General features: G+C 48.1%; 4 protein-coding genes across 4 annotated transcripts; 2 read left to right on the top strand and 2 right to left on the bottom strand.

Moving 5' to 3' along the window:
* Window positions 1–1372: 1372 nt before the first annotated feature.
* On the top strand, window positions 1373–1662 carry EI90DRAFT_2904581 (uncharacterized protein; the record flags this gene model as incomplete). Its single annotated transcript, XM_039054175.1, has 3 exons — window positions 1373–1461; window positions 1530–1551; window positions 1612–1662. Coding segments are annotated over 3 exons (162 nt in total), but the record flags the coding sequence as incomplete, so codon positions are not given.
* A 101-nt stretch (window positions 1663–1763) lies between these two features.
* EI90DRAFT_3285270 (SNF2 family N-terminal domain-containing protein) lies at window positions 1764–7467 on the bottom strand. The gene is made up of 28 exons (XM_039066958.1): window positions 7072–7467; window positions 6829–7010; window positions 6472–6742; window positions 6333–6418; window positions 6264–6279; window positions 6073–6215; window positions 5892–6015; window positions 5491–5844; window positions 5360–5434; window positions 5272–5301; window positions 5122–5218; window positions 4992–5072; window positions 4677–4924; window positions 4606–4624; window positions 4529–4551; window positions 4432–4479; window positions 4357–4377; window positions 4163–4300; window positions 4030–4110; window positions 3851–3979; window positions 3467–3784; window positions 3197–3409; window positions 2446–3147; window positions 2293–2393; window positions 2198–2241; window positions 2062–2162; window positions 1957–2020; window positions 1764–1905 (listed from the first exon to the last, which is right to left on the bottom strand). Exons 1-28 carry the CDS (start codon window positions 7138–7140, stop codon window positions 1856–1858), a joined length of 3828 nt encoding a protein of 1275 aa, XP_038922795.1. The 5' UTR covers window positions 7141–7467; the 3' UTR covers window positions 1764–1855.
* A 56-nt stretch (window positions 7468–7523) lies between these two features.
* On the top strand, window positions 7524–10085 carry EI90DRAFT_3032292 (uncharacterized protein). Its single transcript, XM_039058380.1, has 12 exons — window positions 7524–7757; window positions 7808–8223; window positions 8275–8463; window positions 8514–8643; window positions 8694–8773; window positions 8828–8934; window positions 8985–9039; window positions 9092–9241; window positions 9296–9370; window positions 9417–9501; window positions 9547–9809; window positions 9862–10085. The coding sequence occupies exons 1-12, from the start codon at window positions 7592–7594 to the stop codon at window positions 9925–9927; spliced, it is 1782 nt and encodes a 593-aa protein (XP_038922794.1). The 5' UTR covers window positions 7524–7591; the 3' UTR covers window positions 9928–10085.
* Window positions 9926–12218, bottom strand: EI90DRAFT_3032291 (DNA glycosylase). The gene is made up of 7 exons (XM_039058379.1): window positions 11673–12218; window positions 11536–11619; window positions 11321–11472; window positions 10969–11264; window positions 10705–10912; window positions 10189–10654; window positions 9926–10133 (listed from the first exon to the last, which is right to left on the bottom strand). Exons 1-7 carry the CDS (start codon window positions 12125–12127, stop codon window positions 10007–10009), a joined length of 1788 nt encoding a protein of 595 aa, XP_038922793.1. The 5' UTR covers window positions 12128–12218; the 3' UTR covers window positions 9926–10006.
* Between the last annotated feature and the right edge of the window lie 39 nt (window positions 12219–12257).

The raw sequence follows: 12257 nt of genomic DNA, 5'->3' as shown, positions 1-12257 counted from the left end.
TCTCCTGAGCTGTGAATGCGTTGATCGATCTCATTGACAATACTGCCAATCTATTGTCCGTTCGCGCTGACGGCCCGCAAGACCCCACCGAGGTGCGAATAACGTCCGGCATTGACTCGACTGCTCCATATACACAACACCTGCAATATTGCGTAACCCCATCTATAAGATCCATTGACATGTGCTACGACGTGAAGATATTGGTGATATGAACATTTAGTGAACGACCTGGACAACATTCACAAGATATTTCACCTCAGTTCTAACGAAGTGAACTAAAGGGGAGAGAAAGAAGAATGTAACCTACACAAACCAAGACTTCGTCACTAATACACCTCTGCGACAGTTGCACAGATACTCACTCTGCTTATTCCGATTGGCTATTTATGCCATTCCGCCAAATGCTATTTTCTCGCCCAGACACTTAGTGACAGATACCGTCTCTGGAATGACCACCATACAAGGCCTCGCAACGAAGATAGACTCATCGTTGCATTCACAGCCAACCTACTCGAGTACATTAGTTATATCTCGACTCAACCGTTCAATGCTGCGGTGGCAGCAATGACCATCACTCCCCGTCAACGAGTAAATTGACACTCTGAGTTTGACGAACATTGAGCCTTCGGCAGTCGATTCCTATATAATATTACGAAGTCATAGAGGCTGGGGTCCGGCCTGAACTCGATTCGATCTCAGCATGCTTCAATAGAAATTGAAGTGCGTAGGACATCACTCCAGATGTATCATACTTCACAATGGTCGTCTTTGATAGACCTTAGAACACCTGTAGGCAGGATACCAGCCTCTATAGATAGAGAACACCTGTCTATCACAGTGCGACCTCCACTTTTCTTTGTGGCATTTCTGTCGGAAAATCGCGAGATCGATCAAAAGCACGAGACTTGACATTTAAAACGCCAAAATTTGACGTTTAAACGTGAATTTTGGCATCTAAACGTTGTGATAAATTGTTTATGGCGTTTTTTGATATTATTGAATGCGTTTTTATACCCCTCAAACGCTCTGAATATGTTTTTAATAACTTAATAAATGTGTCATAAATGCTTCCTACAGCATCAAAATCGTCAAAAACCCGTCTCATATAACACATAAAGTACCACCACATCTGACCAATGTATTCTCATCGGCTGTTGGGTAGTTGTTGTAAAAAAACGCCATGAAACGTTTCCCGGGCGTTTAAACGATATACGGGATTTTCCGACATCAGTCAAGTGAAAACACGTGACCGAGTTTCCCACTGTACTTCAAATCCGTGGTTATCACAACGCGATGGCTGGCGCAGGTCCAATCTAATATTCTTAAATATATCTTCCAGTCGTAGTTTGACCCGTTGCACCACTGTTTAGGCTTCCATCCCCATCTGCCAGGCAGAGGCTACCAGTTTCTCGCAAAAGGTCTCGGGGCAGCAATGTGGTTTTTCATCTTCTATCGTGCCAAGTGGGTGTCATGGCAGTGTATTCGCAGCTGCACGTTACTTACGAGGAACTCCCTCCTGCATCTTACAGGCAAGATGGGCTGAAGTTACTGGTGAGTCCATTCTATGCTGTTCTGGACTTCTGCCAGGAATAAAGTTGACATTTCGTCCAGGGTGCGCATCCGTGGGGCCATGGAGAGCACGGACACGATTCACAACATTGAGAGATGTAGAACCATTTACTTGCACGAGGAATATACTGCTCGCCGTTAGACTCAACATCTCAAAGTATCGTATGTCGAATTCACCGGATTGAAATATACTTGGCAAAGGACTCCGTGAATATAAATTTTGGGAGATAAATATTCCAACTCGTGATTAGATTTTGGAAGTGGGCGAGAAATTACCGCTCTTAAGCTACGCGCCAGCTGGCGCTTCGCGTCGAAGGCCGAATAATTCTATCAAATCTTGATAGGAGCCTGAGTCTTTGCTTGGACACTACTCTATAGATAACTCACCTTGTAAGCGAGCCTCTTTCTTAGTCGAACGAGTCTTCTCTGTGCTTTTCGTAGCTGAAAATGCCTATTTTGGCATCATGTCAGTAGTGTGCTGAACTTTCACACCTGCGATCCACTTGCGTGTTTGATTAGCATCCTTTTCCGCTCCTGGATTTCCAGAACTTTGCTCTCCACCGTGTCCTCAGCGATCACTGTCCTCCGATGAGCTTTTTCGAAATGATGAATGACAAGAATGACTTACTTTGATACACCTTGACATTTCTCTTTTGTCCAATCCGGTTGCAACTGTTGATGACACGATGTTAATAATGTGGGAGATTCCCTGAGCCCACGTACCGATCAATGGCTTGGCTTTCGATGCCTTCTTGCCACCAACTGTTGAAGTAAGGATGATTCATGGACAGCGATTCATAAGACCAAGCTACATACGGATCCATCTAAGACGTTAAGTTTAGCAGCAATCCTTCGTTTGTGGGGGCCGATACCTACCAAGAATACATTATTTGCGACGGTCAGCTGTAATCCAAGTGCTCCAGCCTTCAAGGAGATCAGCATCACAACTGGGATTTTATCTCTGCTGATGTTGTAAGATTGAAGGATTGCCTCCCGTTCCTTCTTTTTTCCCTGCGGAGCGGGGACCGCGACCGCTTTGCCTTTACCCTTGGTACGCCTTCTTGCTCCTGCAACATTGACCCCACCATCACCCCCCGAGAGTCCACCGTTTTCTCGATATTCATCATTATCGCTTGGTCCGGCAGATTCAGCCTCGGGTTTGTAGTCATCCGATAAGGTCCGAGTTTTGGCTTTAGTTTTCAAAGAACTAGACCCCTCAACTTTCCGGAGGAAGTCATCCGATTCTGATTCGCTGCTGAGAGGGCTGCCCAGAAAGTTAGGTCTGAGTCTCTTGCGAGTAGACTCCCGCGCATTGGCTGTATTCATAGCCGGTGCCTGAGAAGTGTTTTGCAGAGCCGAACCTGCGTCCATTTCGTCCAGTTCGACATTGACTTCTTCCAGATCATACAGTTTGTGCGGGTCCTTACGCCTTGCAAGGTTCGGGGAACCAGCAGATGCACAGGAGTCTCCCTTCAGAGGTATGTTGAAATACTCCAAAGCCTCTGTGCGACGAGCTGCCGACATGCTGCCGTCGAACCTGACGAAGGGAATACCATGCTCACTCAGTTGCTCTGCAATCTATATCGATCGTTAGTCTGTGTCTCGGGATGAGGCTGCAACATCCCACTTTGTCAAGGAATGAGGTAAACTGAGAAAACACCACCGACTTCTCGTCACTGGGAGTGAGTTGCAAAAGGTGGATAAGCTCGTTGATCTTGGCGGAAGAGCTTCGAGCATCATCTTCCCTATCGTCGTCCAAGTCGAGCCGCACTTGGGGCTGCGTTGTGTCTATCGAGGGCGGAGGCTCAATGAGGTCGCCCGTGAAGAGCCGCCGCCGGTCCTGTGAAGAGGAAGATCGGCACACACCGCGTACATTACTGGGAGGCAATGTACGCACCATTGGACATTTCGGGTCCCTGGACAATGCATTCGTGATGCACTCTAAGCAAAAGGCATGTGCACAGGGAGTAATGCGAGGATCGCGGAGTACATCGAAACATATGGCACATTCCTCGTTGTCTTCAGCAAACTGAAACAATAAATTCTGCAGACGACGACGGTCTTCATGGCTTAACGAGACGCTACTGTGACCATTAGTGTTCTCGTCCTCCATATTCTGGAGTGTAAGCTCTTCCAGGTAGGATCGAGGCACCAGTGCGGGGTGCAGGGCTAGTTGCCGCAGCCTCGTGAGCATTGCGAGGGCGTTGAATGGTACCTAAAGGGCACGAGATAGTCATTGATGACAATGTCAATTTGTGAGGACTTTTGCATTAGGATTTACCTGAATGCGATTGGGATCATGTTGCCCTCTCATGTGACGCGAGAAACGATCCCGAGACGTACTTTCTAATTCATCATACAACTTGCGGGTTTCGGGGTCGAGGGTAACTTTGACCGTAGTCATCTCAACCTGACATAATTCATCAATAAAGAAACAAGCAGCACTGAGTAATCACGGACTGGGGGCAGCTCGATCAGGTACTCTCCCTTCGAATTTTGCATCTCTTTTGTCCTTCGGAGACAAACGTGCGACATTATGGTCTGAATCAGTCGATTAGAATGGCTCTACACCAGAACCACAATAGCGACCGACCTTCAGGAGATTAGCAGCTCTGCCGTCACCTTGGTTGAGAGGTCGAATGAGACGCCTATTGAAGTAATCTAGTTCACTCAATGGGCGACAAATCTGCAGGAAATGAAGTAGTGCTCCAAGATCCTTCGGTGAATTAATCTGAGCCAGAAGGGAGGACGTTATACATAAATACGCAAAAGACACTTATGACTTACGATGGGTGTTCCTGTCACCACCTGCGGCGCCTATGGTCAAAAACTTGGAGACGATCATTGTATCCACAAGCTTACCCAACGGCGTTGTGCATCAAGCCTCTTCAAAGCCTTGTGTTGTTTTGTCTGGAATGAACGTTAATCCATGACTTCCACATCAAGTGTATTCACTCACATTCGGATTACGGATGTTATGGCCTTGACAAGAATCAGAAATTCAATTCTGAAGATGCGGGCGAAAACGGACTCCACCTTCATCTAAAATAATGCGCTAGGTTGATATGTATCAGTTTCGCGAGGCGACTCAAAGAACGGAGGGCCACCTTCCACTTCACGTCATATAGTGCGCTAGATCCTCTCGATTTCTTTTTAGCATGGGCGTCTTGTGCGTCAGGCAATCTGGACCAGTCCCCGGTACAGGTATGATAGCTTGTTATCACGACGTCATATTTCTGTAGTTCAGAGGCTGCAATGTCGCGATTCTTTTCGTAATAGGTATAAACCGAGAGGTTGTCAGCGCAATGATCTGCGATTTCAACTTCCCATGTGCGGAGAATAGAAACCGGAGCAACTGAAGAATGAAGAGGCATTGCAGATTAGCATCTGATGGGAATATTCGGAGAAGACTCTCAACAGACCAACCAACGTTGCATTGCAGTAATCCTTTGGCACGTCCTCTTTAGTGGCAACAATGAGAGAGATCATCGATAGCGTCTTCCCTACAGAAGATGCATTAGCCATTGTTGTCCAGTAACCAACTCTACCCACCTAAACCCATGGCATCGGCGAGGATTGCACCGCGGCCAAGTACTGGAGGTCGGCTGACTGGTACGGGCTGATTGCTTTCCACATTGAGGTATAATGGCTATGGGAATCCTAAGCCTGTGTGCTCGATGACACGATTTGGAGCATTCTGACCTTTCCAGTAGACTCATCGTAGCGCCAAAACTAGACCGTGGGTCAAGTCATCAGCCGCAGAGCTGGGTGCTCGTACCAGAACTCATACCTGTTCTGATGGTTGAGAGGCACTCGTGGGCAATACAGGGTTTTCGCGATCAATGCACCATTTGAGCGCTTGTAGCTAGGGCGAGATCAGTGGTTAAGATTCGAAAAAATGACAAATCCGAGATCACGTACCTGGTGCTTCATGAGATCCGACTTGAGCAGGCCGTTGGCCTTCCCTGGCGGGTTTTCATATACAGGAAGGTTCATAATATCTTCCTTGGAGCACAACGAATCAAGCAGCGAAGCTCGTCTGCTCTCATCGTCTACCTTCTCAAATCCTTTTATGATAGTCTTCAGCTCTTCCCCCTTCTGAGCAGCAATACGTTCGACCTCTAGTTTAGCTCGGCGTTCCATCTCCAGTTTAACTCGGCGTTCCGCCTCCAGCTTCGCCGATTGTGACTGTGTCTTCTGAGAGCCGGATATTCGAGAGCTTATTGAGGAATAGCCTCCCAAAGAACTGGAGGCTAGATACGCGGCGAGTAGCCACTAGGGACCCCGTTGGCAGCCGTTTGAGTGCTGCTGGTTGAAGTTACGTCGAAGTTATGTTTGTACTTGGCACGGAGAGCGTCAGTGAACCCCCTCTGCCCAGGGGTAGCCCATTTTAACATAGGCTCCAAGGCCGATCGGGTGTCTGATGCTCCATATATGTGAAGGGTTCTGAATGGGAGATAAAGAGTAAGTCAACTTAACACATTGCATTGGACAAAGACCTACATATCGAGGTCGTACACGAATCCGTGCATATTCCCGTTTACGATTGTTCCTTCCACAAGAATTAAGTTTGCATCAATGAGAGGAGAAAGTTTCTGCGCAAATTCTCTCTTGATATGGCCAACTTGCTGATTAGTGAGGTTCATCTGAGAGAGAGATTAGATCATATTTTGTTGGAGTCCGCACACTCTCACCACTTGAATCGCATTCCTGGGAGACTAGTATCAGCCATCAGCCAGCAAATGAACCATTGTCACACGTACCGGTCAAACTCATTAGTGGGCTCCCTCACAAGACTGACTTGCTCGCCGTCCCCTACAAGACCGTTGTAATATTGCAGCCCTACGACCTTCCCGGTTGAGTTGATATAATGTTCGTCTTTTGGATCTCCTCCATAGGCACCCATCCAAGGTCATCGTCCGAATCGTCCAAGTCCATAATCTGAGATGACTGGACAGCGGTCTGTGAAGAGGTCGGCTGCGTCTGGGATGACCCATGGATGGAGGCCTCAAACTTCCTCTTCTGGCCAACGCCAACCTGGGAAGAGCTTTGGGGCTGAGAAGTCCGATTGTCGAAATCTGACCAATCAAGAGGTCTCGCCGACGCTGGGACGTCTGAAGGGTCAACCCGAAGAGCACGAACCGCTGTCATGACACGTGTTTTATCATCGACACTGCATGACAAAAGGCAGGTTAGGAATGTAGATTTTCCAGAGACAAGCCGGCGTAGGATGTTGTGTGTGTACAGTTCGTGACTCACGTCAATTTGGACCATCCCGGCAGTTTATACAAAGAAACGTTCCCAAGCTCTTCAAGAATATCGGTAGTTACGCAGCCCCAATGCCTCCACGACCAACTCTCTCCATATTGAGGCGAGTGATATTTGAGACCGTAACGAAGACTCCCTATAGATATTTTGCTGCCTTTGCAAGGATGAGGACCCTGTCAGAGTGTCACGGGAAATTAATGCTGAAGGACAACGTAACGAAGGAATAAAACAAACGTGGCAGGTAGACTTATTGGTAGGGGCATATACTATCGTATGCTTTGTCGAATCGCCTGTTTTCGCCATGGTCTAGAAGCGGAAGGCGTGCAGCAAATCACCGCCAAGAAGTCAGAGAGCCAGAAATCCTCCACGCGTTGAATAATAGGGCGTATAATACGGAATAAGTTCGGGAAGTAGCGGAGAGCTGGTTCCGTCCGTGGTAGTTAGAGAACGCGGAAGAAGGAGAGGGAGCGCCCGCCTAAATCCAATTTGAGTTATTGGCACCTCGACAACAATATCCATCAATATAAAGGTGCAGTCTGTGCACTATGTTATTATCATAGGCGCTACAGGCTATATATGCCGCGCATACATCCATAAATATGATTTTTCTACTATTGATGAGGAGGTAACATGAAAACGGGTTCATCACAAACAGCAGGCAGTTCGGGTGGCTGTGTACTGAACTGAATCACTCCTGAGACTTGCTTCAGAAGAAACCTTCTATCGATATCTGTCCTATTACCTACTTCGTTTGATGCTGAATGTTGCTGCAGTTAGCGGGAGCAGTAATGTCGAGGCTAGAGCTAAAACTGTGTATAATAAAAAGGCTGGAATCCTGACCTTTACGAACACACGGGTGGTATGGGTGCCAGATGGTCAATCCAAACCGACCCTCAACATAGCTCACTCTAAGATCTCTAGTGAGTATGAATGTTTCGATAACGTGAATTACCTAACTCAAACGCAAAAGACCTCTTCTGTACGAAGGAAGGCGTTCCGAAGAAGAAGCTCAAACTCAATGTCACGGACAGCGATGAAGCATACATGTTCCATTTTACGTCTCCTCCTGCAGTTGCTGAGGCGGAGTTAGCGAAGTTTAAAAGTTTGCTTCTTGAAGTCATCACGCAGAATACGACCAAAGCGAGCATACCGATTCCCAACGTGACGGGGAAGGCATCAACACCTTCGAGCCCATCCACCCCAATTCCCCGACCCACCACCCCTGCATATTCTCGCGCATCCAGTGCAACACCGTTGAGAAACCAACCCTTCTCGTTTGAGATCCGTCAAAAGGTCTTGACCACGTCACCTGAGTTGTCCAGTTTGCATCGAGAACTCGTTGAAACTGGTCAAATCACAGAAGAGGAATTCTGGGAAGGAAGAGAGGTGTGCTCTGCTGCTCTCGTCTCTCACTTCACTGCTCGAAACACTTTCAAGCATCTTTTAGCGACCGAAATAGCTGCCAGTCAGCAACGAAAAGGGAAATCTTCACAGATCGTAGCGCCGCGTCTCAAGACTGGAGAACAAGGGCAGATCATGCTTACATTGACCCCTCAGCTCCTAGCAGACATTTTCGAAGAGTTCCCGGTCGTACAGCAAGCGTACGCAGAGAATGTTCCTAAACCTGCAAGTGGTGCTCGTTTGGCAGACACTACCTGATCCTGATAATATTGCAGCTTGGGGAGGCAGAATTTTGGGAAAGATATTTCAGTTCAAAATTGTTTGACAGACACCGCGCATCTTCCCGCAATTCCGTGGCCAAGCCTGATCCGATCTTCGACAAGTATTTGGAGAAGGAAGATGACGGTCTGTTGCAAAAGCTTTTAAATCTAGATAGCCCTACTCATCCCTCCAAGATACTGAGCCTCTTCACCCACGGAACGAACGTGTGCCGTTATTCTTGGACCTGGAAGCCACTCAGGGAGATCATGCTGAGGTCAGGATTTCTACTCGCTGAGATTTGCGGACGTACTGGCTGACGAGTTTCTAGACGGGGAACGAGAAAGACGTGACTATGCAAGCGGGTAAACGGAAGAATGCTATCCCCATCATACGGCGGTTCAATGAACATTCGGAGCGTCTGCTGGAGTCCGCTTTGTAGGTGCTAATAATTCGGAAATGCAAATGTAGCCTTACATATATTAAAGAGGCACTAAGGTGACTAAGCATGGAGACGACGCGCCGGAACATTACGCTGCGGAGGTGCGCCAAATCAGACGCAAACAGTGAAATATGATCTGACGTACTGGGATAGTCTTCGAACTATGATTCACAGGTCATATTAGACGATCTTCGAGGATCACATCGTCCCCAAGGCTTACCGCTGCAGGTGTCGAATGCTCAAACTCTCCTGAACGATGTTGGTCGAGGTCAAGCTGTTGTTTCGTCTGCTGTGTCTAAGCTAGTAGGCGTTTCGTGCACGACTTAGGGGTTCGCGGTTGACACACGGTTCCATCAGTCACCTATGGAGTTTGATGACATTGTCAGCACCATGTCAAGCAGTCTTGACAATTGGTCAACGGAATTAGAGCAGGCACGTCTTTTCCTCTCTGCACAACATGCCACTAATTTTCTTGCAGTTTTCAATAAAGCCTGATGCTGCTAACGCTGCTGTTCAAGATATGATGACGAACGTCATGTCCCGAGCCGACCGAACCCAAAGTGGTAAGGAGTGCTTGTGTTGGCTAATATTCCCCTAATACTCCCCAGACGCCATCCCCCCGCTCATACTTCAACAAATGAGATCGTGTGCCACCGCAGCAAATGAGTTTCTGCGTCAGTACTGGAGTACAATACATCCACCATCTAGCGAAACTGGAACCACATTAGCGGCTTTTTCCAGCGCCACGCCAGCACAGAAAGTGGCTCGGCAGAGCAAGATGATCACATATTTAGCCAAAACTCACGACAAGGCGAGAGCGATCATCGAAAGCGGCCAACGGCAGGGGGTCAGTGTAGCGACCATGGAAGCTGTGCGTGACAATGATAACTTATGTTCCCACTGCTGATAGCTTTGGGCCTCAGGCATTTGCTCCACTACTTGTCGCCGTGGATAAAGCGCTCGCATCATATGAGGCAGAGAGACGTTAAGGAAGGACCACATAATTATTTAAGATATGTGTAGTGCGTATTGACTAATGCTGTGACTGTCGAGATCAGCATGACAGTATCACACTTGACTGGACATCATCCTAATACCAGCGGGTTCAAATTTGCCATAGTGGACCACGTATGGACTTACTGAACAATCACTTTTGGTTACTTGCTTCCAAATCTTCAAGGCACCTGTGCTAATGCTGTGGAGAGTAAATGAGCCTTGAAATGCGACAATGGCTACACCTCTGCACTCACTTCTCACTCTCCACGTCAGCAATGCGCACCCATTTGACACGACTTCGGGGTTCGTTGCTCTCAATGTTTGTCGTCCGCCTAGTTCCTTTGTCATTCGCCGTTTTCCTTTTCTTCTTTGGCCTTACCCTTTCCTCATCATCACTTTCATCCGCTCCATTCGCTCCATTTTGGACAGCATCCGAAGGTTCCAGGAGCTCAGGTAAGGTGTCCTCTTCCGCATTAACACGGCTACACTGAAAGTGACGGATGTGATATGTCATTCGAATGTGCGAGAATATGTGCAAAAGTGTGCCCGCATCTCTGTTCTTTTTTAGTCTCAGCTCTGTAGAGGGTGCGTTTCCAATGATGGGCGGTGAGGCTATCAATCGAACAAGCAGCTCTTCGAAAGCTGCATTCTTTTGCTCCTTGGAGAGATTTGAGTTATCCAGTAACACTGTCGGGAATTCGTACAAGCCCGCTAAAAGGCCTACGTCACCCGTCAGGTTGGATAATCGAATATAGAGGATACGAGGTCACCTTTTTCAGGGCGACGTACCAACAACACCCATCTATCGGATGGGCCGCAGTACTCGATCACACTGACTGCACTGTGTTCCTCACGCGCCTTCTTTTTATCGACTTTCATTGGATAACGGGTAACAGCTGTCGACGAATCGGGGAAAGGTTCACAAAGACTGCACAAATCTTCGACGTCAACAGCTTCCGCACTGCCGGGCATTTTTCCCTTTCATCAAGAAAAACATAACCATATTGTCAAGTTTCTAACATCGAATCCCTCACCTTTGATAACAAATAAGCAGCACATTCCTGCTTTATAGGGCACTCCCCACAGTTCGGGTTTGTTGGCTTGCACACAGTGCTCCCCAGCTCGATTAATGCCTGGTTAAAAGCCCCTGCTTCCCCATCCCTTGTCCGCTCGACTAATTCGCCTGCCACATTCCAAACGAGCTCCAGAGGCGCCTTAGCATTTGGCCCCTTCAGCGGGGCATGTAACGCAAGCAATCGGCTAAGTAGTCGTTGAACATTACCATCGACTGCAGGTGTGTGCTGATCGAACACAATGCTGCAAACAGCACCTGTCAATGGAGAGCGGTGAACAGGTTGTGGATAAACATTTTGGTGAAAAACTGACCTGCAGTGTAGCGACCAACTCCAGGAAGCCCTTTCTCCATAGACGCAGCATCTTCTGGGAAGCGACCTCCCATGTCGTTTACGATGACACGAGCCGCATCTAAGAGACGAGATCCACGACTATAATATCCTAGGCCCTTCCACCGTTGATTTCTGCCAGAAGGTCTAATTAAACGAGGCGAAAAGAGTTACTGATGGCCCATCATATTTACTTACACTTGCTCGATGTCGGCGCTCGCAAGGGCGCTGACCGTCGGGAATGCTTCCATCCATTTATTGTAGTAGGGGATAACGGTGACGCTGAAGTGGCACAAGTTTTGAAGCATACTTTTCAGTAGGAAACGAAATGGCCACACATTTGCGTTTGTTGCAGCATAACTTCCGACACAAGTACTTCATATGCGTGTTGGGTCCGTGCACCGATACCCAATGAGGGATCGTAGTCTCTACGCCATGGCATACATCTGAGGGCTTTGACCCGAGAGTACCAGGTTAGCAGGTCATGGGGGCAAGCAGCGATACGGTCCACGGAGTGGAGCTTGCTCGAGTGATGAGATGGAACTGCTCTGGACGCAGCTATTGTTGGTTTTAGGCGTCCCATGAGTATATCCTGGGCATTGACACGCGAATTCATGTTGTTTTCTGACGTGCTAGCCTTCTTCCTTTTCTTTGGCGTTGGCTCATTGCCATTGTGTGGTGCAATCAGGGGTGGGTCGGATGTTGGGGGCGCGGCAAGGGTCGAAGTCACTTCACCGACATCCTCAGAGTCTGACTCAATAAGCTGTCTCGACAATACCCTTTTGAGCATTGCGAAATATGTGCGAGAGAGAGCAAGGCGCGCCAACGCCCAAAACCCAAATTCCCGTTCTGGAGTAAGCCATTTCAGCGGCCAGAGCAACTCACGTGGTTTCAGGGGAGTGCCGTGTTTAGCCCAGTCC

Source organism: Cantharellus anzutake (assembly GCF_015039405.1).
Source record: "Cantharellus anzutake strain C23 chromosome Unknown EI90scaffold_3, whole genome shotgun sequence".
NCBI lineage: Eukaryota > Fungi > Basidiomycota > Agaricomycetes > Cantharellales > Hydnaceae > Cantharellus > Cantharellus anzutake.
This window is presented reverse-complemented; position numbering and strand designations above follow the sequence as displayed.